This window comes from Strix uralensis, chromosome 14 (assembly GCF_047716275.1).
Source record: "Strix uralensis isolate ZFMK-TIS-50842 chromosome 14, bStrUra1, whole genome shotgun sequence".
In the NCBI taxonomy this organism is placed as follows: domain Eukaryota; kingdom Metazoa; phylum Chordata; class Aves; order Strigiformes; family Strigidae; genus Strix; species Strix uralensis.
The window spans coordinates 3,055,535-3,077,360 of NC_133985.1; the positions used below are offsets into that span (position 1 = coordinate 3,055,535).

General features: G+C 57.0%; 2 protein-coding genes across 2 annotated transcripts; both read left to right on the forward strand.

Moving 5' to 3' along the window:
* Nucleotides 1–1,071: 1,071 nt before the first annotated feature.
* Nucleotides 1,072–3,666, forward strand: LOC141949946 (protocadherin alpha-8-like). The gene has a single exon (XM_074884133.1). The coding sequence runs from the start codon at nucleotides 1,072–1,074 to the stop codon at nucleotides 3,664–3,666; it is 2,595 nt and encodes an 864-aa protein (XP_074740234.1).
* A 10,106-nt stretch (nucleotides 3,667–13,772) lies between these two features.
* On the forward strand, nucleotides 13,773–17,065 carry LOC141949947 (protocadherin alpha-2-like). The gene is made up of 3 exons (XM_074884134.1): nucleotides 13,773–16,409; nucleotides 16,626–16,678; nucleotides 16,892–17,065. Exons 1-3 carry the CDS (start codon nucleotides 13,808–13,810, stop codon nucleotides 17,063–17,065), a joined length of 2,829 nt encoding a protein of 942 aa, XP_074740235.1. The 5' UTR covers nucleotides 13,773–13,807.
* The last annotated feature ends 4,761 nt before the right edge of the window (nucleotides 17,066–21,826 follow it).

A 21,826-nucleotide genomic window follows, 5' to 3' on the forward strand; every position in this document is an offset into this window, starting at 1 on the left:
TAGCAGGGTGCTCACTCGCGCTGTCAGCAGAGCCGATGGGTAACAGGGAATATCTCCTGTGAAGCGGTTACCGCCGAGCCGTTTGACCCTCCTGTTCGCTCACAGGGATGCTGGGGGGGGGGACGACACACACACACATCGACGGCGAGAAACGGATTTGTTTCCCGATCTTCCCTTTGCCTTCTACCCTCAATCCTTACAAGACTTGATCACAGCACCACGTGTGAACGCCCTCACTCCGGTTATGAAACACTTTCAGATACATTTTGTTGCAAGAAATGTATCAACTGTGTGTGGAACACGCATGTTTTCGGAAACACTTCAATTAAACCTCAGGAGTTCTAACAGAGGAACACAATCAGGGTCATCTTGGGACCTGTCCCATTAATTGAAAAATATGTTCAATATAATTTATGGCAAAACAATTTAACTAGGAGAAACAAGTGTGAAAAATTAGTCTTCGGCTCCTTGAACTGATGACGGGCTAAAATCATGATGAGTAGAGGTGACAGTAAACACCAGTTCAAAAGAAAATAAAGCGTCTCAGAGAAGAAATAAAAGTGCGATGGGATTTTCCTGCCTGTTTGAACCAAAGAACAAAATTCAGGCCTCAAAATTCGTTGCAATTAACGAAAAGCACCTTGTTTCAGAAGGGTGACCTACAAAGAGGCTGGGGAGAAGCATATGAACTTCTCCTAAACCAATACAATGAAAATGTCGGGGATAAGTATTGGGAAACAAAGTGAGAAAGAATTGAAGTGAGAAAGAATTGAAGTGCAAGAACGGAAAATGACCAAGATGAAGCAAACCAGCGCGATACAGTAAGAGGAAATTCCAGCAGACTGCCACATGATGCCGCTCTAACCTAATAAACGTATGAAAAAGCGGGGGGGTAGGGCAGGGAAACACCTTCCGGTACACAGAGAAAAAGAACGGGGATGAGAATAAGAGCAGCACAGAGGAGGATGCGCAGCCCCTGAGAAAAGATCACTGCACAGGGCACAGCTAAAAGCGACTCGATACAAAGATCCGTAACGACACGGCGAGGAGAAAATAGAATTGCTGGCTGCCATGGCCATTTGTGGACCACCACGGCAGTGCGGGGGCCCCGCGGTGCGGGTGCTGGTGCTGGCGGCGGCCTGGGCGCTGGGCGGCGGGCAGGTGCGCTACTCGGTGCCGGAGGAAGCCAAGGCCGGGACGGTGGTGGGCCGGCTGGCGCAGGACCTGGGCCTGGAGGCGGGCGAGGCGGAGGCGCGGCGGCTGCGGCTGGTGGCGCAGGGCCGGCGGGCGAGCGTGGAGGTGAGCGGGGCGAGCGGGGCGCTGGTGGTGAGCTCGCGGCTGGACCGGGAGGAGCTGTGCGGGAAGAGCGCGCCGTGCGCCCTGCGCCTGGAGGTGCTGGTGGAGCGGCCGCTGCGCGTCTTCCACGTGGAGCTGGAGGTCACCGACATCAACGACAACGCCCCGCTCTTCCCCGCCGCCCGCAGAAACCTCAGCATCGCGGAACTGTCGCTGCCGGGCTCTCGGTTCCCGCTGGAGGGCGCGTCGGATGCGGATATCGGGGCCAACGCGCAGCTCTCCTACACCCTCAGCCCCAGCGAGCACTTCTCCCTGGATTTACAAAAATCGAATGACCGGAATATTATCCCTGATCTTGTTCTAACGAAAGCGCTGGACCGCGAGACGGTGCCCGTGCACCGGCTGGTGTTGACGGCGAGTGACGGGGGCCGGCCGTCGCTGACGGGCACGATGGAGCTGGTGGTGTCGGTGCTGGACGCCAACGACAACGCGCCCCAGTTCAACCAGTCGGTGTATAAAGTGCAGCTGCCGGAGAGCGCTGCAGAGGGGACGCTGGTGGCGCGGGTGAACGCGACGGACGCGGACGAGGGAATTAACAGTGAGGTGACCTACACGGCGACCAACTTCATTCCCCTGAGTGGAAGAGATGTGATTGCTGTCAACGCGAAGACGGGGGAGATCCGTCTGACGGGCGCGCTGGATTATGAAGAAGTCAGCGTATTTGATTTTCGTATTGAAGCGAGAGACAGAGGCTCCCCTCCCTTATCGGGGCACTGCAGCGTGGAGCTGGAGGTGCTGGACGTGAACGACAACGCGCCCGAGGTGTGGGTGACGTCGCTGTCGGTGCCGGTGGCGGAGGACGCGCCGGTGGGGACGGTGGTGGCGCTGCTGAGCGTGTCGGACCGGGACTCGGGGGCGAACGGGCGGGTGCGCTGCGCGGTGTGGCCGGCGGCGCCGTTCGGGCTGGTGGCGACGTTCGCGGGCTCGTACTCGCTGGTGCTGCGGGAGGCGCTGGACCGGGAGCGGGTGTCGGAGTACGAGGTGGAGGTGCGGGCGGAGGACGGCGGGGCGCCGCCGCTGCGCGCCAGGCGCGGGGTGCGGGTGCCGGTGTCGGACGTGAACGACAACGCGCCGGCGTTCGCGCAGGCCGTGTACACGGTGCTGGCGCGGGAGAACAACGCGGCGGGCGCGGAGCTGGCGCGGCTGTGGGCGCGGGACCCGGACGAGGCGGGCAACGGGCGCGTGAGCTACTCGGTGTGGGAGGGCGGCGGCGGGGGCGCGGCGGCGGGCGGCGGGTGGCGGGCGGCGTCGAGCTACGTGTCGGTGGACGCGGAGAGCGGGCGGCTGTGGGCGCTGCAGCCGCTGGACTACGAGGAGGTGCAGGTGCTGCAGTTCGAGGTGCGGGCGGTGGACGCGGGGGAGCCGCCGCTGTGCGGCAACGCCACGGTGCAGCTCTTCGTGGTGGACGAGAACGACAACGCGCCGGCGCTGCTGCCGGCAGCCGGCGGCGGGCCGGGGCCCGGGGCCGCGGGCTCGGCGGCGTCGGGGCCGGGCTCGGGGGCGTGGTGGGCGTGGGCGGCGTGGGGGGCGCCGGCGGGGCAGGTGGTGGCGAAGATCCGCGCGGTGGACGCGGACTCGGGCTACAACGCGTGGCTGCGCTACGAGCTGTGGGAGCCGCGGGGGAAGGGCCCGTTCCGCGTGGGGCTGTACAGCGGCGAGGTGAGCACGGCGCGGGCGCTGGAGGAGGCGGACGGCCCGCGGCAGAGGCTGGTGATCGTGGTGCGGGACCACGGGGAGCCGGCGCGCTCGGCCACGGCCACGCTGAGCGTGTCGCTGGTGGAGGGCGCCGAGGCGGCGCTGGCGGCCGCGGGCTCGTCCTCGTCGTCCTCGTCGGGGTCGGGGCTGCGGGCGGCGGAGGGCGGCCCGGCGGCGGCGGCGGCGGCGGCAGCGGCGACGAACGTGTGGCTGGTGGTGGCCATCTGCGCGGTGTCGAGCCTGTTCCTGCTGGCCGTGGTGCTGTACGGGGCGTCGCGGTGGGCGCCGCGGGCGGCCGTGCTGTCGGGGCCCGGGCCGGCGACGCTGGTGTGCGCCAGCGAAGTGGGGAGCTGGTCGTACTCGCAGCGGCAGAGCCGGAGCCTGTGCGTGGCGGACGGCGCGGGCAAGAGCGACCTGATGGTTTTCAGCCCCAACTTCCCGCCGCCGCCCGGCCCCGCGGCGAAGGAGACGCAGCCGGAGCCGCCCGCTCTGCTGGACACGGTCAGTGGCCCTCCCTCCTTCCCTCCCTCCCTCCCTCTCTCCCTGCCTCTCTCCGTCCCTCTGTCGCCTGCCGGCCCTTCCCCCGACGCCCCTTGCCCGCTGCCGCCCTTCTGACGCGTCCCGTGGGCAGGCGCTGGTGGGAGCCGGGCTCATCCCGCGGGGCCTGCGGGCGGTGGGTGCGTGGCGGGGGCTGAAGGGTGGTGGTGGCACCTTTGCCTCTGCCCTCGCGTCCTCCCTGCAGTCCCGGGGCTCTTGCTGGGGCTGCGGGGGTGGGGTGAGGGGGGAAGTGAAGGTGTTGCCGCCGCCCCCAGCAGCAGCAGTTCCCGTCCTCCGCTGGGCTTTGCTGTTGTGGGTGGCAGTTGTCGTCCCGTTCAGTCAAGTCACTGCCGCTTGCGGGGAGAGGTGCCACGACGTGGGCTTTGGGGCCGCTCTTGCTTGCTGATGTGTGGCATTTGCACCCGAGCTTGCTGAAGGAGTGCAGGACACGCCGGCTGTGGTGGTGATGGTCCCCGGGGCTCTTGCTGGGGCTGCAGGGGTGGGGGGGAAGTGAAGGTATTGCTGGTGATGGTCCCCCAGGCCTTATCTACTGCTTTTTTACATTTTGTGACTGGTGACTGTGTGGTTATGAGTTGTCGTTTCTTCTCTGTCCTCTTCTTCTTTCATTCTTCTCTATAAGAGACTTTGTGGACAAGTATCTTCTTTTCTCCCACTCCCCTGCCCATGTTGTGAAGTTGCATTCCTTGCTGCAGACGTGGCTTGTTGTGCACTGAAGTGTTTTGATAATCTGTCAATATTTGCATTAGAAAATTCCCTGAAAATCCTTTTTTCTACAACAAAAAGCTCCCTCAACCAAATCCTGCTACACAATAGATACCATTCGCTGTACTGGTGTGATCGTCAACATGTGGGTTGGTTTCTCTCAGCATGAAATCAGTGCCCTTTGTCATTGGCGTGTTCCCGACAGCACTTCTACTGAGTGTTGATCTCAGACTTGTAGTATTTTCCCTTTGAAATTTCTGAAGGATTGCCACACCTGAAGGGTCAGCTGCAGAGACTTTGCTGGACTCCGTCCATGAGATGCCATCTCTATGGTTTTTCGTGGTGCTCTCATGGACAGGAAGGGTCAAGCAAAAGTCGGGTTGAGCCTTGAGGTGGGAAAGGAAACTGTGGCATGTTGTGGAGGTGAATGTGGCAGTGGCACTGAGCAGGGCCTGGCTGTGTCCTTATGTGAAGGGTGACCTTGTGCAGGGGGATGACCTGTCTGCGGGAACTGGAAATCCTTGGGGAGACCATGAGCCATGTCATAAGAAGACAAGAATGGGAGATGCTGTGCTTGTCCTGAGAACGCATGTCCCAGAGTGGGGAGTGGAGGATGCCTGGAGGAAAGCATGAGGCAGGAATGGCACAGAGTGTTCCTGCCCAGGATCCTTTCCCAGGCTCCCAGGTTCTGCAGTTGGAGGCCTTCTGGATCTTGGGATAGTGTGTGGTATTGAAATGCCCGCAGAGTCTTTTGAGGTTATGACAATTTCCCACCAGAGACAGTCCCCTGTGCTGGCACCTACCTGACATAGGAAATGTGCTGGATAAGAGTTGGTGAGATGGTGACTGCTGAATACTGTCTGATGGACCTTCTCCCTCTTGTTCTGGGAAGGGGGTGGTGGGAGGGTAGCGCTTCAGCCTGCTGTCCTTGTGTGGTGGTGGGCATCCGTAGCAGCTTCCACAGCCGTCGATGTTGCCATGATGGTTCGTTGGTCCTCCTCAGGCAGGATTTTAAGGGCACGCGAGGAGGTGGGTGCAGTCTTTGTGCACTCATCTTCGCTTAGGTGTGTGCTTACAGAGTTGGCCTCGGTAGAGGTGGTGGGTCCTGTTATGACGCATGGCTGCTTCTGATGTCTGAATGGACACACCAAACCATCCAGAGCAGCCCAGCTCTGGTTTTCTGTGGTACAAATTCTCCCACCGAGCTGACACCGTGAGTGCAATTGCACTTCAGCATTTGGTGTGGTCTTCTTGAAGAATAAGAGCTGTGTGGACTGAGATGGGAGCAGTCACAGCTCTGATCACAGAATCTTTAAGAATTCCATTTCTCTTTGAAGTTGCTGAGAAGGCACAAAGCATCCAGGCAGCTGGGAAGAGTCTAAGAGTCAGAGAGAGCCTTTGCATTGCTCCATATATTCCTTGTGCCAATGGTGAGGGAAGGTGAGGACGTGCAAAGGCCTGGGTCATGCTCAGAGAGGGGTTTAGAGCTGGGGCATGTTCTTGTGTTGGAGCAATGTGTGGGTATTGTGGCAGTGATGGCTCCGAGTGGCAGTGACTCGGGCCTGGGTATGGGTCACGGGGAGTGTGACCTTGAGCGGGGAAGAGTGTTGCCTGAGGGAAAGGGAGATGCTGGAGAGAACCTGATCTGTGTCATTGGGGAAGAATCGGAGAACAGCTGCTTAGCTGTTCTATTCCCCATGGCACGAAATAGAGGATGCCAGCAGAAAACCTTGAGAAATGTCCCCAATCACAGTGGTACTTGCCTGGGATCCTCTCGGGCCCTCCAGAAGTTCTGCATATCTCGGGGCACTCTTGTTCTTTGCGATATTCCTGCCCAATGTGATGACGGCTGCCATACTTGCCTTTGAGAGATTGGTTTTGATCTGGAATATTGTTGGTCAAACAGAAGCTTTTCCAAATTTGCACCATGCTGTCAGCCTTCTCTGAAGCTCTCCTTGGTCATCTCTCTGCTCCCTCTCTTGCTAGGGAGGGGAAGAAGCGCTCTGCATATCCGAGATGTTGGCAGAGCTGGAGTTTCAATACACTGAATGGGACCCCTTGGTTTTCTTCTTTGCTCTTACCCAAAACTCCCACTCTTTCCTTTTTCCTTCTCTCACATTGGCAAGGTGTTAGTACCAGTGGATGAGATGCAGATGGCAGAATTCTGTCAGCTCTCGGGTTGCAGAGGATTGGGTGGTTGGCCATCGGTGTGGGGGATGGTTTTCTCCACTATACCGAGCTGAGGGTGACATTGTGAGACTATCATTAGCTCTTGGGTGCCCCACCTGCTTCCCCTGTGATAGAAGTGCATGAGGGAGCATGACACCATGTACAGAAATTTCAAAGCTTTTGGGGAACTTGAGTATTTTTTTTCTGCCCATCTTCCCAGGAAGTTCCTTAGAAGCAACTGTCCTGTCCTCAAAATGTTTCTTTTCTGAAGAAGCCACCAGTGATGGTTGTCACTCAGGAAAGTTGCTCGTACCTGAAGGGGCTGTGTTTGAGAGACAGGTGTACTCTTGTTCCTGGTTAGTCGAGGTAACTTAATGCTGGATTGACCGAATGTTGACTGTATTGGAGCAGCAAAGCACCACTGCCTGCTCTCATTCCTTTCCTGCTGCTCCCAGCACAGCTGGGACAGGTGGCAGCAAGCACGGGTAGAGGAAGGCCCCTGATGTTTTCCTTGGAGTAGATGTGTTGGGTGTCCAGGGAATTGTAGAACAGTTTGGGTTGGAAGGGACCCTTAAAGATCATCTTGTCCAACCCCTCTGCAATGAACAAGGTCATCGTTAGCTCAATCAGATTGCTCAGAGCCCCGTCCCATCTGCCATTGAATGTTTCCAGGGAGGGGCATCTACCACTTTTCTGGGGCACGTGTTCCAGTGTTTCACCATCCTCATTGTAAAAAATGTCATCTTATATCTGGTCCAAATCTGCCCTCTTATAGTTTAAAACTACTACCCCTTGTCCTATCTCAACAGACTCTACTAAAAGGTCTTTCCAAATCTTTCTGATAAGCCCCTTTAAGTATTGAAAGGCCACAATAAGGTCTGCCGGGAGCCTTCTCTTCTCTAGGGTGAACACCCCCAACTCTCTCAGCATGTCCTCATAGGAGAGGTGTTCCATCTCTCTGATCATTTTTGATCCTCCTCTGGAGCCACTCCAGCAGGTCCGTGTCTATCCTGTGCTGAGGACCCGAGAGCTGGACACAGCACAGCGGGTGGGGTCTCACCAGAGCGGAGTAGAGGGGCAGAATCCCCTCCCTTGACCTGCTGTTCATGTTTCTTGTGATGCAGCCCAGGACACGGTTGGCTTCTGGGCTGCACGTGCACACTGGTGGCTCATGTCCAGCTTTTCATCCACCAGTATCCCCAGGTCCTTCTTGTCCAGGCTGCTCTCAATCCCTTCATCCCCCAGCCTATATTGATACTGGGGGCTGCCCAGACCCAGGTACAGGACCTTGCACTTGGCCTTGTTGAACCTCTTGAATTTTGCATGGGCCCACTTCTTGAGCTTATCCAGGTCGCTCTGAATGGCATCCCATCCTTCAGGCACGTCAACCGCACCACTCAGCTTTGTGTCGTTGGGAAACTTGCTGGGGGTGAACTCGATCCCACTGTCTATGTCTCTGATGAAGATGTTAAACAGTGCTGGTCCCCATACGGACCCCTGACGGACACCACTTGTCACTGATCTTCACCTGGACGTTATTGACCACTACCCTCTGGCTGTGACCATCCAGCCAATTCCTCATCCACTGAACAGTCCATCCATAAATCCATATCTCTCCAAATTAGAGAGAAGGATGTTGTGGGGGACTATGTCAAAGGCCTTACAGAAGCCCAGATAGGTGACACCCGAAACTCTTCCCTTGTCCCCTGACGCAGTCACTCCATCACAGAAGGCCACCACGTGGCTGAGGCAAGACTTACCCTTGGGGAAGCTGTGCTGGCTGTCTCAAATCACCTCCCTGTCCTCCGGGTGCCTGAGCGTAGCTTCTAGGAGGATCCATTCCATGAGCTTCAAGGCACAGAGGTGATGCTGACAGGCTGGTAGTTCTCAGGGTCCTCGTCGGTACTGCTTTTAAAAATGGCCACAATGCTTCCCTTCTTCCAGTCACCGAGGACTTCCCTGGACTGCTGTGTCTTTTCCAGAATCCTGGAGGGTGACTTGGTACTACATCAGCCAATGCCCTCAGGACCCTGAGAATGTTCTTAGTGAAAATGCCGTAGTGTTACTTTCATGGCTTTTGTTTGTATGGGTGCTGGGTGGCTCATGCTAATGAAGGAGAGGTGCTCTGTGGGTATTAATGCCCCTGGGTACGTGGGTTCTTGCCATGTTGCTCTGGCAGTACATGTCTTGCTGAAAGGAAAAGCAAGGGCTTGCCATTCATCATGCAGGTGGAAAATGAGTGTCCTGGTTTAACCAGGATAGGGTTAAGTTTCCCCAGCAGTGGGGGGGGGAGCTCTAGCCGGGTTATTCAGATACCATGCGGACGTCACATCCTGGCAGGTCACATTTTTTCCTGGCGCAGGAGCGAGATGCACTCGTGGTTTTGTACATCGTGCTTCCCACTGCTGTATTTGGTAGCTATTTTGCTCTGTTAATTGCCATCACTATTACTGTTATTGTTATTGTTGTTGTTGGTTGTGTTGCTATTGCATTGTTGTATTAAACCTTTCCTTATTTCAGTCTTGGGGCTTTGTATTTCACTCCCTTTGTGGGGGAGGGGCAGCGGCCGCGTGGTCTCAGACCCCGGCAGGGGCTAAACCATCACAGTGAGGCAGGAAGAATAGCTCTTCATCGCGGTGTATGAAAACTCAGAAATCTTCTGTTGGATTAAAAAACCCTAACAAACCAAACAAACCAACCAAACCAAACCACAAACCAACTTGTCCTACACAGTAGATATCATCCATTACAGTGCTGTGCTCATCAAAATTTGGGTTGTTATTTCACAGAAGGAAACCAGTGCCATTGCCATTTAGAGCTGTCCCGACATCACCTTTAGAAGGATTATTGCTCCCCAGTGCATGACATTTCCACCTGAGACAGCTGAAGCATTGCCAAACATGATGGGTTTACTGCGGAGAGTCTGGAGGACACTGTGATATCATCTCAATGTCTTTCTGTGGTGCTCTGATCTATGGGAAGGGTCTACAAGAGCTGGAGTGAGCCCTGATGTGCGAAAGGAAACTGTGGCATGTCACGGAGGTGAATGTGGCAGTGGCACTGAGTAGGGCTGGGCCATGTGCTGATGTGAAGGGTGACAATGAGCTGTGGGAAGACTTGTCTGCGGGAACTGGAAATCTTTGGGAAGACCATGGGCCATGTCATAAGAAGAGAAGAATGGGAGATGCTGTGCTTGTCTTAAGAATGCATGTCACAGAGTGGGAAACAAAGGATGCCTGGAGGAAAGCATGAGGCAGGATGGACACAGAGTCTTCTTGCCCAGGATTGACTCCCAGGCTCTCAGGGTCTGGAGCTGGAGGCCGCCTAAATCTTGAGATATTGAAATGCCCACAGAGTTTTTGAGGTCATGAAGAGCTTCCCCCAGAGGCAGTCCCTTGTGCTGGTGCCTGCCTGACGTAGGCAATGTGTTGGTAACAAGGGGTGAGGTGCCCACTGCTCGAAGTCATCTGATGAACCGCTTGTTTTGGGAAAGGGGTTGTGGGAGGGCAGCGCTTCAGCCCGCTGTCCTTGTGCAGTGGTGGGCATCCATAGCAGCTTCCACATGCGTTGATGTTGCCAGGGTGATTCCTTGCTCCTCCTCAGGCAGGATTTGTGAGGACACGTGGTGAGGTGGGTGTAATCTTTGTACTCTCGACTTCCCCTACTTGTGCACTTGCACAGGTGGCCTTGGTAGAGATGGTGTGTCCTGTTGTCACACATGGCTCCTTCTGACATGTGCACGTACACGCCAAACCCTGCACAGCAGCCCAGCTCTGTTGTCCTCTGGTACAAATTCTCCCACCCAGTTGACATTGTGAGTGCGCTTGTGCTTCAGCATTTGGTGTGGTTCTCTCGAAGAACAAAATCCGTGTGGTCTGGGATCAGAGCTGTCACAACCCTCATCACAGAATCCTTAAGAACTCTAACGTGCAGCTCTGTGGTGTTTCCATGTGAGATTGCTGAAAAGGCAAAAAGCATTTGCTGGGGAATTTTACTCAGCTGGGAAGAGCCTGCCGAATGCTGTGTGGCTTTGCATCCCTCCTTATGTTCTCTGTGCCGACTGGGGGGAAGGTGAGGATGTGCAAAGGCCTGGCTCAGACGCAGAGCGGGGTTTAGAGCTGGACATGTTGTTGGGGCTGAGCAGTGTCTGAGTATTTTGGCAGTGATGGTGCGAGTGGCTCCAGGTAGGGCCTGGGCATGTGTCACGGGGAGGGTGACTTGGAGTGCGGCAGAGTCTTGCCTGAGGGAAACGGAGCTGCTGGGTAGAACACAGTCTGTGTCGCTGGGGAAGGGCTGGGGAATGTCTGCTTAGCTGTGGAGATGCCATTTCCCACGGCACAGGATAGAAGATGCCAGGAGAAAACCTTGAGAAAAGCCCCAGCGCACGGGGTTCCCCGTATCCTCGCACCCTGTTGTTCTCTGAGGTATTACTGCTTTTGAAGATGACTGCCGTACGCATTTTTAATGCCTTGTTTTTGACAGGGAATGCTGTTGGTCAAAGAGAAGCTCTTTGAAATTTGAATCCCTCTTGCAGCCTTCTCTGAACGTCTCCTCAGCCTCTGGTCGTAGTCTTGCTAGGGAGGGGAAGAAGTGGTCTCTGTGTTCCAGATGTTGGCAGACCTGGCGTTTCAGTGCAGTGGAAGGGGTTCCTTTGGTTTTCTTCTCTGGTGTTAGTGAGAGCCCCCACCGGTTTGTTTTTTCTTCTCCCACACTGGCGATGTGTTGGATGAGATGCAGAGGGTGGAATTCTGGCAGCTGTCAGGTTGCAGATGTTTGGGCAGTTTTCCAACTGTGTGTGGGAAGATCTTTCCCCTCTGCTGAGCTGAGGTTGACGTTGAGAGAACGTCCTTAGCTTTGAGGAGTCCCTCCTGCTTCCCCTGTGACAGAAGTGCATGAGGGAGCAGTGCACACTGTCCAGGGTTTTCAAAGCTTTTGAAGAACATGAGAAATTTTTTCTGTCCAGCGTCCCCCGAAATTGCTGATAAAGTTAAGGGAGCATGTCCCTTAAAACCAATTCCCCTCCCCTGAAAGTGTTTCATTTCTGAAGAAGCACCCAGTGATGCTCCAGGTAAGTCGCTCACACCTACAGTGGATGTGTTTGAGAGACAGATGTGCTTTTGTTCCTGCTCAGCTGCGGCATTTTCCTGTTGGATCGAGCGAAGGTTGCCTGGGTTGTAATGCCTGTAGGGTTGGAGCAGCAAAGCACCACTGCCTGCTCTCGTTCCTCTGCTGCTGCTTCCAGGCACGGTGGGAGCAGGCGGCAGCCGGGACAGGTGGAGGAGGGACCTTAATGTGTTTGTGGGAGTGGATGTGTTGGGCATCCAGAAGATGTTCTCAGTGAAAATGCCGCGGTGTTTCCTGGGTGGCTTTTGTTTGGCTGTGTGATGCGTGGATCATGCTAATGCTGAGAGATATTCCGTGGGGACCAATGCCCCTGGGTACGGAGGTTCTTGCCGTGTTGTTCTGGCAGAACCTGACTGCGTGAAAGGGGAAGCAAGAGCTGAACAGTCATTGCGCAGGTGGGAAATGAGTGAGGAAGAATAGTTCTTCCCCAAGGTACATGAAGAGTGCTGGGGAGCTGTGGTTGCCCCGTGCTTTGTGAGCCTTCCTGGAGGGTTGTCGTGCGGGGCTGTGATGGGTTTCCGTTCCCGACTGAGAGACTCCCCTGGGCTGTTTGGCTCCTGTTTTATTGGATGTTGAAGTATCTGGGTCTTGGGCTTGTGTTTCAGAGGGTGGTGGATTGTGTTCTGATGTCACAGAGCTGTTCTTTGCCATGTGATTGCCTTGCTGTGTTATCTGCCGGGTCCCGGAGAGGACTGGAGGCTGAGGAGTGTGGCCTTCATGCCGAGGGGAGGGGAAGTTGCAGGTGCATGGACCGTAGGAAGGTGCTAGGGAAGAGGAACGAGAGCTCTTGCCAAAGGGCGTGTCCCTCCTTCATGGTGAGTGTCGTGCAGCTATTTTTAAAACATTTTGGTAAAGGAAGAAATGAAGAGACAAGGATGGAAGCAGAAGAGAAGGAGAGACAAAGAAAGGTCAGAGCGGGGCAAAAAGAAAAAGGCAGAGAGAAAGGAAGAGAGGAAAGAAGAGAGAAGAGAAAGGAGGAAAGAAGGAGTAAAAAAAAAGGAAGGAAAGGAAGGACTCCTTGCAAGCGAGCAAGCAAGAAGAGATGATTGAGGAAGATTCCCAGCATGCACTGATGTTATCTCGAGATGCTGAATGGAGTTGAGGAACTCGGCATCCTCGGTACTGCGGTGCACTCTGCAAGGCTTGGTGAAGGGTGGTGAGGAAGAGGAAGGAGAGCTCTTTCCACGGGACATGTCCATGCTTCACTGTGAGCATGGTGTAGACATTTGGGAACATTTTAGTAAAGAAGAAGAACAGAAGAAGAGGGTAGGCAAAACTGAAACAGGGGAAAGAAGGAAAGAGAAAGGGAAGAGAGAAAAATGGTGTGAAAAATGAAATGGCAGAAGGAAATGCAGATGGAAAGGAAAAAGAGCCGAAGGACCGACACTATGCAAGTAAAAAGCAAGCCAGCAAGGAAGGAAGGAAGGACGATGACACGGAGGAGTGAGAATGGAACCGTAAAGGAGATGAGCGGCACGCACCGACCTGAGCTCTCGGCGCTGAACAGAGCTGGTCCCTGAGAGCCTCGGCCTTGGCTCGAGTCCCGCGCTCCGGCGCTGCTGCCCCGTCATTAGCGCCGATGGGTGCGACTCTGCTGGTCTCGGCCGCGGAGGCGGCGGCTGGTGAGCTGCGATCGGGGGGAAAGAAGAGAGAAGGGTGGAAAGAGAAGGGCAAGGGGCGGAGAGAGCGGGGGGCGGCAGGGCAAGCCCGAGCAGGAGAAGGAAGAGAAGAGGAAGACGGGAGAGAAGAAAGAGCGAAGAGAAGGAGGAGAGGGACGGTCGTGGAAAGAGACGAACCGAGTCGGAAGAGAAAGGAAGAAACGGTCAGGACAAGGGAGCGGGAGGCGGCAAGAGGAAAGCGGGCGAGGGCGAGCGAGGGCTGTGTGCAAGCAGAGAGCGCTGCAGGAGGAGAAAGCAAGAGCGAAGGAGCGGGCAGAAGGGCGGTCAGGGCCGGGAGAGGGGCTGAGCAGGTCGGGGCCGGCGGCGCGGGCGCTCGTGGGCAGCGCGTGAGGCGGCGGAGCAGCACACGGTGTCGCTGCAGGCTCAGAAACGGCGGCTCGGCTCGGGCGGCTCCGCCCCGGTGCGGCGGAGAGCCCGGCTGTGAGCGCGGGGGGGCGGCGCGGGGCGGGCAGGAGAGCCGGGGCGTGCGGGCGGCGGCGGGGAGCCGTGCGGGGCCCGGGCGGGTGCCGGCGGCGGCGGCGGCGATGGGCGTGTGCGGGGGCCCCGCGGTGCGGGTGCTGGTGCTGGCGGCGGCCTGGGCGCTGGGCGGCGGGCAGGTGCGCTACTCGGTGCCGGAGGAAGCCAAGGCCGGGACGGTGGTGGGCCGGCTGGCGCAGGACCTGGGCCTGGAGGCGGGCGAGGCGGAGGCGCGGCGGCTGCGGCTGGTGGCGCAGGGCCGGCGGGCGAGCGTGGAGGTGAGCGGGGCGAGCGGGGCGCTGGTGGTGAGCTCGCGGCTGGACCGGGAGGAGCTGTGCGGGAAGAGCGCGCCGTGCGCCCTGCGCCTGGAGGTGCTGGTGGAGCGGCCGCTGCGCGTCTTCCACGTGGAGCTGGAGGTCACCGACATCAACGACAATGCCCCGCTCTTCCCCGCCGCCCGCAGAAACCTCAGCATCGCGGAATTCACCACGCTGCCGGGCTCTCGGTTCCCGCTGGAGGGCGCGTCGGATGCGGATATCGGGACGAACGCGCAGCTCTCCTACACCCTCAGCCCCAGCGAGCACTTCTCCCTGGATTTACAGCGGAGTGAAGAATACCGAGAATCCCTGTTCCTGGTGCTCGCGAAAGCGCTGGACCGCGAGACGGTGCCCGTGCACCGGCTGGTGGTGACGGCGAGTGACGGGGGCCGGCCGTCGCTGACGGGCACGATGGAGCTGGTGGTGTCGGTGCTGGACGTGAACGACAACGCGCCCCAGTTCAACCAGTCGGTGTATAAAGTGCAGCTGCCGGAGAGCGCTGCAGAGGGGACGCTGGTGGCGCGGGTGAACGCGACGGACACGGACTTGGGAATATATGGAGAAGTGATTTACGAAATTGATACTTTTGTTCCTCCCTCGGCCTCAGAAGTATTCAACATCGATGCGAAAAGCGGGGAGATCCGTTTGACGGGTGCTCTGGATTTTGAGACAGTGACTTTCTACGAGCTACACGTTAAGGCGAAAGACAGAGGCTCCCCCCCGCTGTCGGGTCACTGCAAGGTGGTGGTGGAGGTGCTGGACGTGAACGACAACGCGCCCGAGGTGTGGGTGACGTCGCTGTCGGTGCCGGTGGCGGAGGACGCGCCGGTGGGGACGGTGGTGGCGCTGCTGAGCGTGTCGGACCGGGACTCGGGGGCGAACGGGCGGGTGCGCTGCGCGGTGTGGCCGGCGGCGCCGTTCGGGCTGGTGGCGACGTTCGCGGGCTCGTACTCGCTGGTGCTGCGGGAGGCGCTGGACCGGGAGCGGGTGTCGGAGTACGAGGTGGAGGTGCGGGCGGAGGACGGCGGGGCGCCGCCGCTGCGCGCCAGGCGCGGGGTGCGGGTGCCGGTGTCGGACGTGAACGACAACGCGCCGGCGTTCGCGCAGGCCGTGTACACGGTGCTGGCGCGGGAGAACAACGCGGCGGGCGCGGAGCTGGCGCGGCTGTGGGCGCGGGACCCGGACGAGGCGGGCAACGGGCGCGTGAGCTACTCGGTGTGGGAGGGCGGCGGCGGGGGCGCGGCGGCGGGCGGCGGGTGGCGGGCGGCGTCGAGCTACGTGTCGGTGGACGCGGAGAGCGGGCGGCTGTGGGCGCTGCAGCCGCTGGACTACGAGGAGGTGCAGGTGCTGCAGTTCGAGGTGCGGGCGGTGGACGCGGGGGAGCCGCCGCTGTGCGGCAACGCCACGGTGCAGCTCTTCGTGGTGGACGAGAACGACAACGCGCCGGCGCTGCTGCCGGCAGCCGGCGGCGGGCCGGGGCCCGGGGCCGCGGGCTCGGCGGCGTCGGGGCCGGGCTCGGGGGCGTGGTGGGCGTGGGCGGCGTGGGGGGCGCCGGCGGGGCAGGTGGTGGCGAAGATCCGCGCGGTGGACGCGGACTCGGGCTACAACGCGTGGCTGCGCTACGAGCTGTGGGAGCCGCGGGGGAAGGGCCCGTTCCGCGTGGGGCTGTACAGCGGCGAGGTGAGCACGGCGCGGGCGCTGGAGGAGGCGGACGGCCCGCGGCAGAGGCTGGTGATCGTGGTGCGGGACCACGGGGAGCCGGCGCGCTCGGCCACGGCCACGCTGAGCGTGTCGCTGGTGGAGGGCGCCGAGGCGGCGCTGGCGGCCGCGGGCTCGTCCTCGTCGTCCTCGTCGGGGTCGGGGCTGCGGGCGGCGGAGGGCGGCCCGGCGGCGGCGGCGGCGGCGGCAGCGGCGACGAACGTGTGGCTGGTGGTGGCCATCTGCGCGGTGTCGAGCCTGTTCCTGCTGGCCGTGGTGCTGTACGGGGCGTCGCGGTGGGCGCCGCGGGCGGCCGTGCTGTCGGGGCCCGGGCCGGCGACGCTGGTGTGCGCCAGCGAAGTGGGGAGCTGGTCATACTCGCAGCGGCAGAGCCGGAGCCTGTGCGTGGCGGACGGCGCGGGCAAGAGCGACCTGATGGTTTTCAGCCCCAACTTCCCGCCGCCGCCCGGCCCCGCGGCGAAGGAGACGCAGCCGGAGCCGCCCGCTCTGCTGGACACGGTCAGTGGCCCTCCCTCCTTCCCTCTCTCCCTCCCTCTCTCCCTGCCTCTCTCCGTCCCTCTGTCGCCTGCCGGCCCTTCCCCCGACGCCCCTTGCCCGCTGCCGCCCTTCTGGCGCGTCCCGTGCGCAGGCGCTGGTGGGAGCCGGGCTCATTCCGCGGGGCCTGCGGGCGGTGGGTGCGTGGCGGGGGCTGAAGGGTGGTGGTGGCACCTTTGCCTCTGCCCTCGCGTCCTCCCCGCAGCCCCGGGGCTCTTGCTGGGGCTGCGGGGGTGGGGGGAAGTGAAGGCGTTGCCGCCGCCCCCAGCAGCAGCAGTTCCCGTCCTCCGCTGGGCTTTGCTGTTGTGGGTGGCAGTTGTCGTCCCGTTCAGTCAAGTCACTGCCGCTTGCGGGGAGAGGTGCCACGACGTGGGCTTTGGGGCCGCTCTTGCTTGCTGATGTGTGGCATTTGCACCCGAGCTTGCTGAAGGAGTGCAGGACACGCCGGCTGTGGTGGTGATGGTCCCCAGGCACTCTGTACTGTCTTCTTACCGGTGCTGAGTGGGCTGGAATCAATTTTGGTTTCCTGTTGTTCCTTCTCCTCATCTCTCATCTCATTCTTTGATTCCCTCTGCATATCAGAAGAAGACAAGAATAGGAGATGATGTGTTTGTCTTGAGAACGGTGTCCCAGAGTGGGGAGCAGTGGTTGATCAGAGAAAAGCCTGAGGCGGGAAGGGCACAGAATGTTCCTGCCCAGGATCCTTTCCCAGGCTCCAAGGTTCTGCAGTTGGAGGCCTTCTGGATCTTGAGATAGTGTGTGGTACTGAAATGCCCACAGAGTCTCTTGAGGTTATGAAGATCTTGCAGCAGAGCAGTCCCTTGTGCTGCTGCCTGCCTGACGTAGGAATGTGTTGGTAAGGGGGGTGATGTGCAGACTTCTGAATCCTGTCTGATTGACCTTTTCCTTCTTGTCTTGAGAAAGGGGTTGTGGGAGGGTAGCGCTTCAGCCTGCTGTCCTTGTGTGGTGATGGGCATCCATAGCAGCTTCCACATCCATTGATGTGTCCATGACGGTTCGTTGCTTCTCCTCAGGTGGGATTTGTAAGTGGATGGTTTGAGGGGGCCGGTGTAATCTGTGTGTGTTTGATCACGCACTTAATACCTTGTCCTCGTGTCCAGTGTTTCACCACTGTGGCCATGAAGTGTGAGCCGTTGTCACTTTGACTTCATTCAAGGATGATTGTCCTTTGAAGAGACGTGATGCAAGATGACAATTGGGACTTTGGGGATTTTTCTCCTGTTGGTGCATTTCCTCCATTTCACTTGTCTCACCAGAGTCTTTAAGAAAGTAGGGAGGCGATATGGACTTCTTTTTCCCCAAGCATGTGTCAGCTGCACTTAGTCATATCAGTTATTCAGGCAGAGGAGTCTCCTCCAAGGTAGGTGTTGGAAATGGAATTTTTCTGTTCTTGCTCCCCTCGTCTCCCAGGCTGTGGACTTGCGTTCCTGGCCAGAGAAGTGGGGTGACGTACACTGTCCTGTTATGTTGTTCTTTCAAAATTTGCATCAGCAGCCACACCTTTACAATAGAAGCCCTGGAAATCTTTTGGGAAAAACAAGCAAAAGTCAACCAAACCAACCCACCAAAACAAAACCTACACAGAATTCTCTACACAAGTCAATAGCATCCATTACAGAGGGGTGATCATCAACACTTGGGTTGTTCTCTCGCAGATGATTTCAATGCCGTTGCCATTCAGAACTGTCTCCACATCTGCTTTAGAAAGAGTATTGCTGTCAGGTCTGCAACATTTCCATCTGAGATAGTTGAAGCGTGGCCAGACGTGACAGTTCAGGAGCAGAGAGTCTGCTGGCACCGTGTATGTGATACCTCTGTGTGGTTTTTTATCGTGCTCTCACGGATGGGAGGTCGACTTGAGCCTTGAGGTGTGAAAGGAGACTGTGACACGTCACAGAGGTGAATGTGGCACTGAGCAGGGTCTGGCCATTGCCTGATGTGAAGGGTGACCTTGAGGAGTGGGAGGACTTGTCTGCAGGAAGTGGAAATCCTTGGGAAGACCATGGGCCATGTCATAAGAAGGCAGTTATGGGAGCTGATGTGCTTGTCTTGAGAACACGTGTCCCAGAGTGGGGAGTGGAGGACGCCCAGAGGAAAGCTTGAGGCAGGTTGGGCACAGAGTGTTCCTGCCCGGGATCGACTCCCAGGCTCCAAGGGTCTGGACTATGAGGCCTGTTAGATCTGGAGTTAGTGTGTGGGACTGAAATGCCCACAGTGTCTTTTGAGGTTATGAGTATCTCCCGCCGCCGACAGTCCCTTGTGCTGGTGCTGCCTGCTGTAGGCAATGTGTGGGTAAGGGGGGGTGACATGCAGCCTGCTGAATACTGTCTGATGAACATCTTCGATGGGGTTTTGGGAAGGGTGTTGTGGGAGGGTAGTGCTTCCATCTGCTGTCCTTGTGTTGTGGTGGGCATCTAGAGGAGCTTGCACAGCCGTTGGTGTTGCCATGATGGCAACCTCATCAGGCAGGATTTGTAAGGACACATGAGGAGGTGGGTGAAATCCAGGTGGCTGCAGTGGAGCTGTTGTGTTGTCTTGTCATTATTAACTCATTCAGAGATGTGCACGTACACACCAAACCCAGCACAGCATCGAGCTCTGGTTTTCTATCATAGAAATTCTCTCACCTTGTTGACGTCATGAGACCGCTTGCATTTGGCATTATATGTGTTCTTCTGCAAGAACAAAATCCATGTGGCCTGGGATCAGACTGTCACAGCTCTAAGCACAGAACCTTTAAGAACTCGGATGTGCAGCTCTGTGGTGTTTCCATCTGAGATTGCTGAAAAGGCACAAAGCATTAGTGAACGGTGAAGTTGAAGCATCTGGGAAGAGCCTGCCGAATGCTGTGTGGCTTTGCATCCCTCCATATGTTCTTTGTGCCGGTCATGGGGGTAAGTGAGGATGTGCAAAGCCTGGGTCATGCTCTGAGCAGGCTTGAGAGCTGGGCATGCTGTTGGTGTTGAGCAAGGTCTGAGTATTGTGGCAGTTGCTCTGGAGTTGGAGGCCTTCTGGATCTTGAGATAGTGTGTGATATTGAAATGCTCATGATGTTTGTGCAGATCTGCCACCAGAGACAGTCCCTCGTGCTGCTACGTGGTTGCCGTAGGGAATGTGCTGGTAAGAGGAGATGAGATGTAGAGTGCTGGACATTGTCCAATGAACCATTTCCCGCTGTTTTTGAGAAGAGTGTTGTGCAGTGCTTCAGCCCGATGTCCTTGTGTAGTGGTGGGCATCCATAGCAGCTTCCACATGCGTTGATGTTGCCGTGATGGTTCCTTTCTCCTCCTTGGGCAGGATTTGTAAGCGGGTGTGAGGAGGAGGTGGGTGTAATCTGTGTGTGCTTGATTTCCCCTCCTTCTGCACTTGCACAGTCGGCCTCGGCAGAGATGGTGTGTCCCCTTGTCATGCTTAACTCCGATATGTGCACGTTGGTGCCAAATCCTTCACAGCAGCCCAGCTCTGGTTTTCTGTGGTACAAATTCCCCCACCCAGTTGACATCGTGGGTGCGCTGGTGCTTCAGCGTTTGGTGTGGTTGTCCTGAAGAATGAAACCCGTGTGGACTGGGATCAGAGCTGTGTCATGGTTTGAGCCCAGAGGGAAACTGAGCACCAGGCAGCTGTTCACTCAGCCCTTCCCCCTCAGGAATGGGAAGGAGGAAATAAAGTGAAAGACTCGGGAATTGGGATAAAGTCAGAGAGGGCTGACTCAACCATTATGGTTACAGGCAAAAGACAGACTCGTTAGGGGAAGAAAAACCATCACTTGAATTCAAACACTAACAATGACAACACTTAACAAGAGAGAGTGGGACAGTGAAAAGCATTAACACATCTTAAAAAACACCTTCTGCACCCCTCCCTTCTTCTTGGGCTCAGCTTTGATCCCGACCTCTCTACCTTCTCCCCGCCAGTGGCACAGGGGGCAGGGAATGGGGGGGTTACAGCCAGTCCGCCACTCCTCCCTCCTCAGAGGGCAGAAACCTCACATTCCCCTGCTCGTGCGTGGTGTCCCTCTCACAGGAGACAGTGTTCTGCGAGGTTTCTCCAACATGAGTTGATACAAGGAAACGCTCACCTTCTTTGCAATGTATTTACTTATAGCAACTTATAATGATTTCTGAATATTGCTTAATAATCCTGCTTGCCCTGACTGCTCTGTGGAAGCTCACCAAGGACTACTGTGTTCATCAAAACAAAGCAGTTTTCTGTGGAAACTTACCAAGAATTACCATGTTCAGCAAAAATATGCTTCTTGTGCTTGGAAAGCAGATGTGCTCTAACTAGTTTAGTCTTGGTAATGAATAAGATAGCCATATATGGACGGTCGAAATGGATACACTGGTACTTTTAGATAAGATCGAATGAGTAAACCGGCTGAAAACACTCTTGTTATTCAAGAAATTGGCTGAGAGAATCTGCACATGCTCCGAGGAAAAGTACAAGGTGAGGAGGACTGTGAGCCTTCCTCCAACAGACCCCGGAGATGGCCCCCAGGAGGCAACATGCAGGTGCAAAGGGAATATAAACTGCTGACACCAGCCTCTAGAGCTAACCCAGCCTCACTCATGCATGTGGATATTTGTGTTATGTAATCAATGAATATGTATATGCACACTTGATAAGTTTTTGGTAAAATGTGCTGGGGGGGTGCAAGCTTTGTGGAGAAATCCCCTTGCACCCCGGTGCCGGAGTAAACATACCTGCTGTATAACTGTCTGAGTGTAGAGTCTGTTTCCACAAATCAGAGTCCTTCCCAGGCTGCAGGCAGATCTCTGCTCCACCATGGACCTCCATGGGTGACAGGGGGGTCCCTGCATCTCACCTCGGTATACAGGGGGGGTGTCTCTGCACTGTCACACCTCCCCCCTTCCTCATCCTTTCTTCATCTGACCTCGGTGTTCACACAGGTGTCCTTCTCACAACTCTTCCTCACACATTCCCTTCCTTACATATGTTATCAGAGAGGCACAGCCACCATTGCTAATTGGCTCAGCCAGAGTTGGTCAACATGGAGCCAGGGGAGCTTCGAGAAGCTTCTGAAAGGGGCCACCACTGTTGCGCCCTCCCCTGCTACCAAAAACCCGGCACACACACAAACCCAGCACAAGCTCTCCCAGCTCCCATCACAGAATCGTTAAGACCTCTGCTGTGCAGCTCTGTGGTGTTTCCATCTGAGATTGCTGAAGAGGCACAAGGCATTCGTGGTGGAGTTCCAGCAGCTGGGAAGAGCCTGCCAGTCACTGTGTGGCTTTGCATCCCTCCAGATGTTCTTTGTGCCAGTTGTGAGGGAAGGTGAGGATGTGTGAAGGCCTGGGTCATGCTCAGTATGGGCTTTAGTGCTGGGGCTTGGTGTTGTGGTGGAGAAATGTGTGGGTACTGTGGCCGCGATCCTCCGAGTGGCACGGAGTAGGGCTTGGGGCAATCAGGGGGAGGGTGACTTTGAGTGGGGAAGCGTCTTTCCTGAGGAAATGGAGATGCTGTGTAGAACATGGA

Bases quoted from the DNA above. Each gene is read 5' to 3' on its own strand.
- LOC141949946 (XM_074884133.1), top strand. From the start codon at position 1,072: ATGGCCATTTGTGGACCACCACGGCAGTGCGGGGGCCCCGCGGTGCGG.
- LOC141949947 (XM_074884134.1), top strand. From the start codon at position 13,808: ATGGGCGTGTGCGGGGGCCCCGCGGTGCGGGTGCTGGTGCTGGCGGCG. The intron at 16,410-16,625 runs GTGGGAGCCGGG...TGTGGGTGGCAG, and splicing joins CGTCCCGTGCGCAGGCGCTG to TTGTCGTCCCGTTCAGTCAA. The intron at 16,679-16,891 runs GTGGGCTTTGGG...TCTGCATATCAG, and splicing joins GCGGGGAGAGGTGCCACGAC to AAGAAGACAAGAATAGGAGA.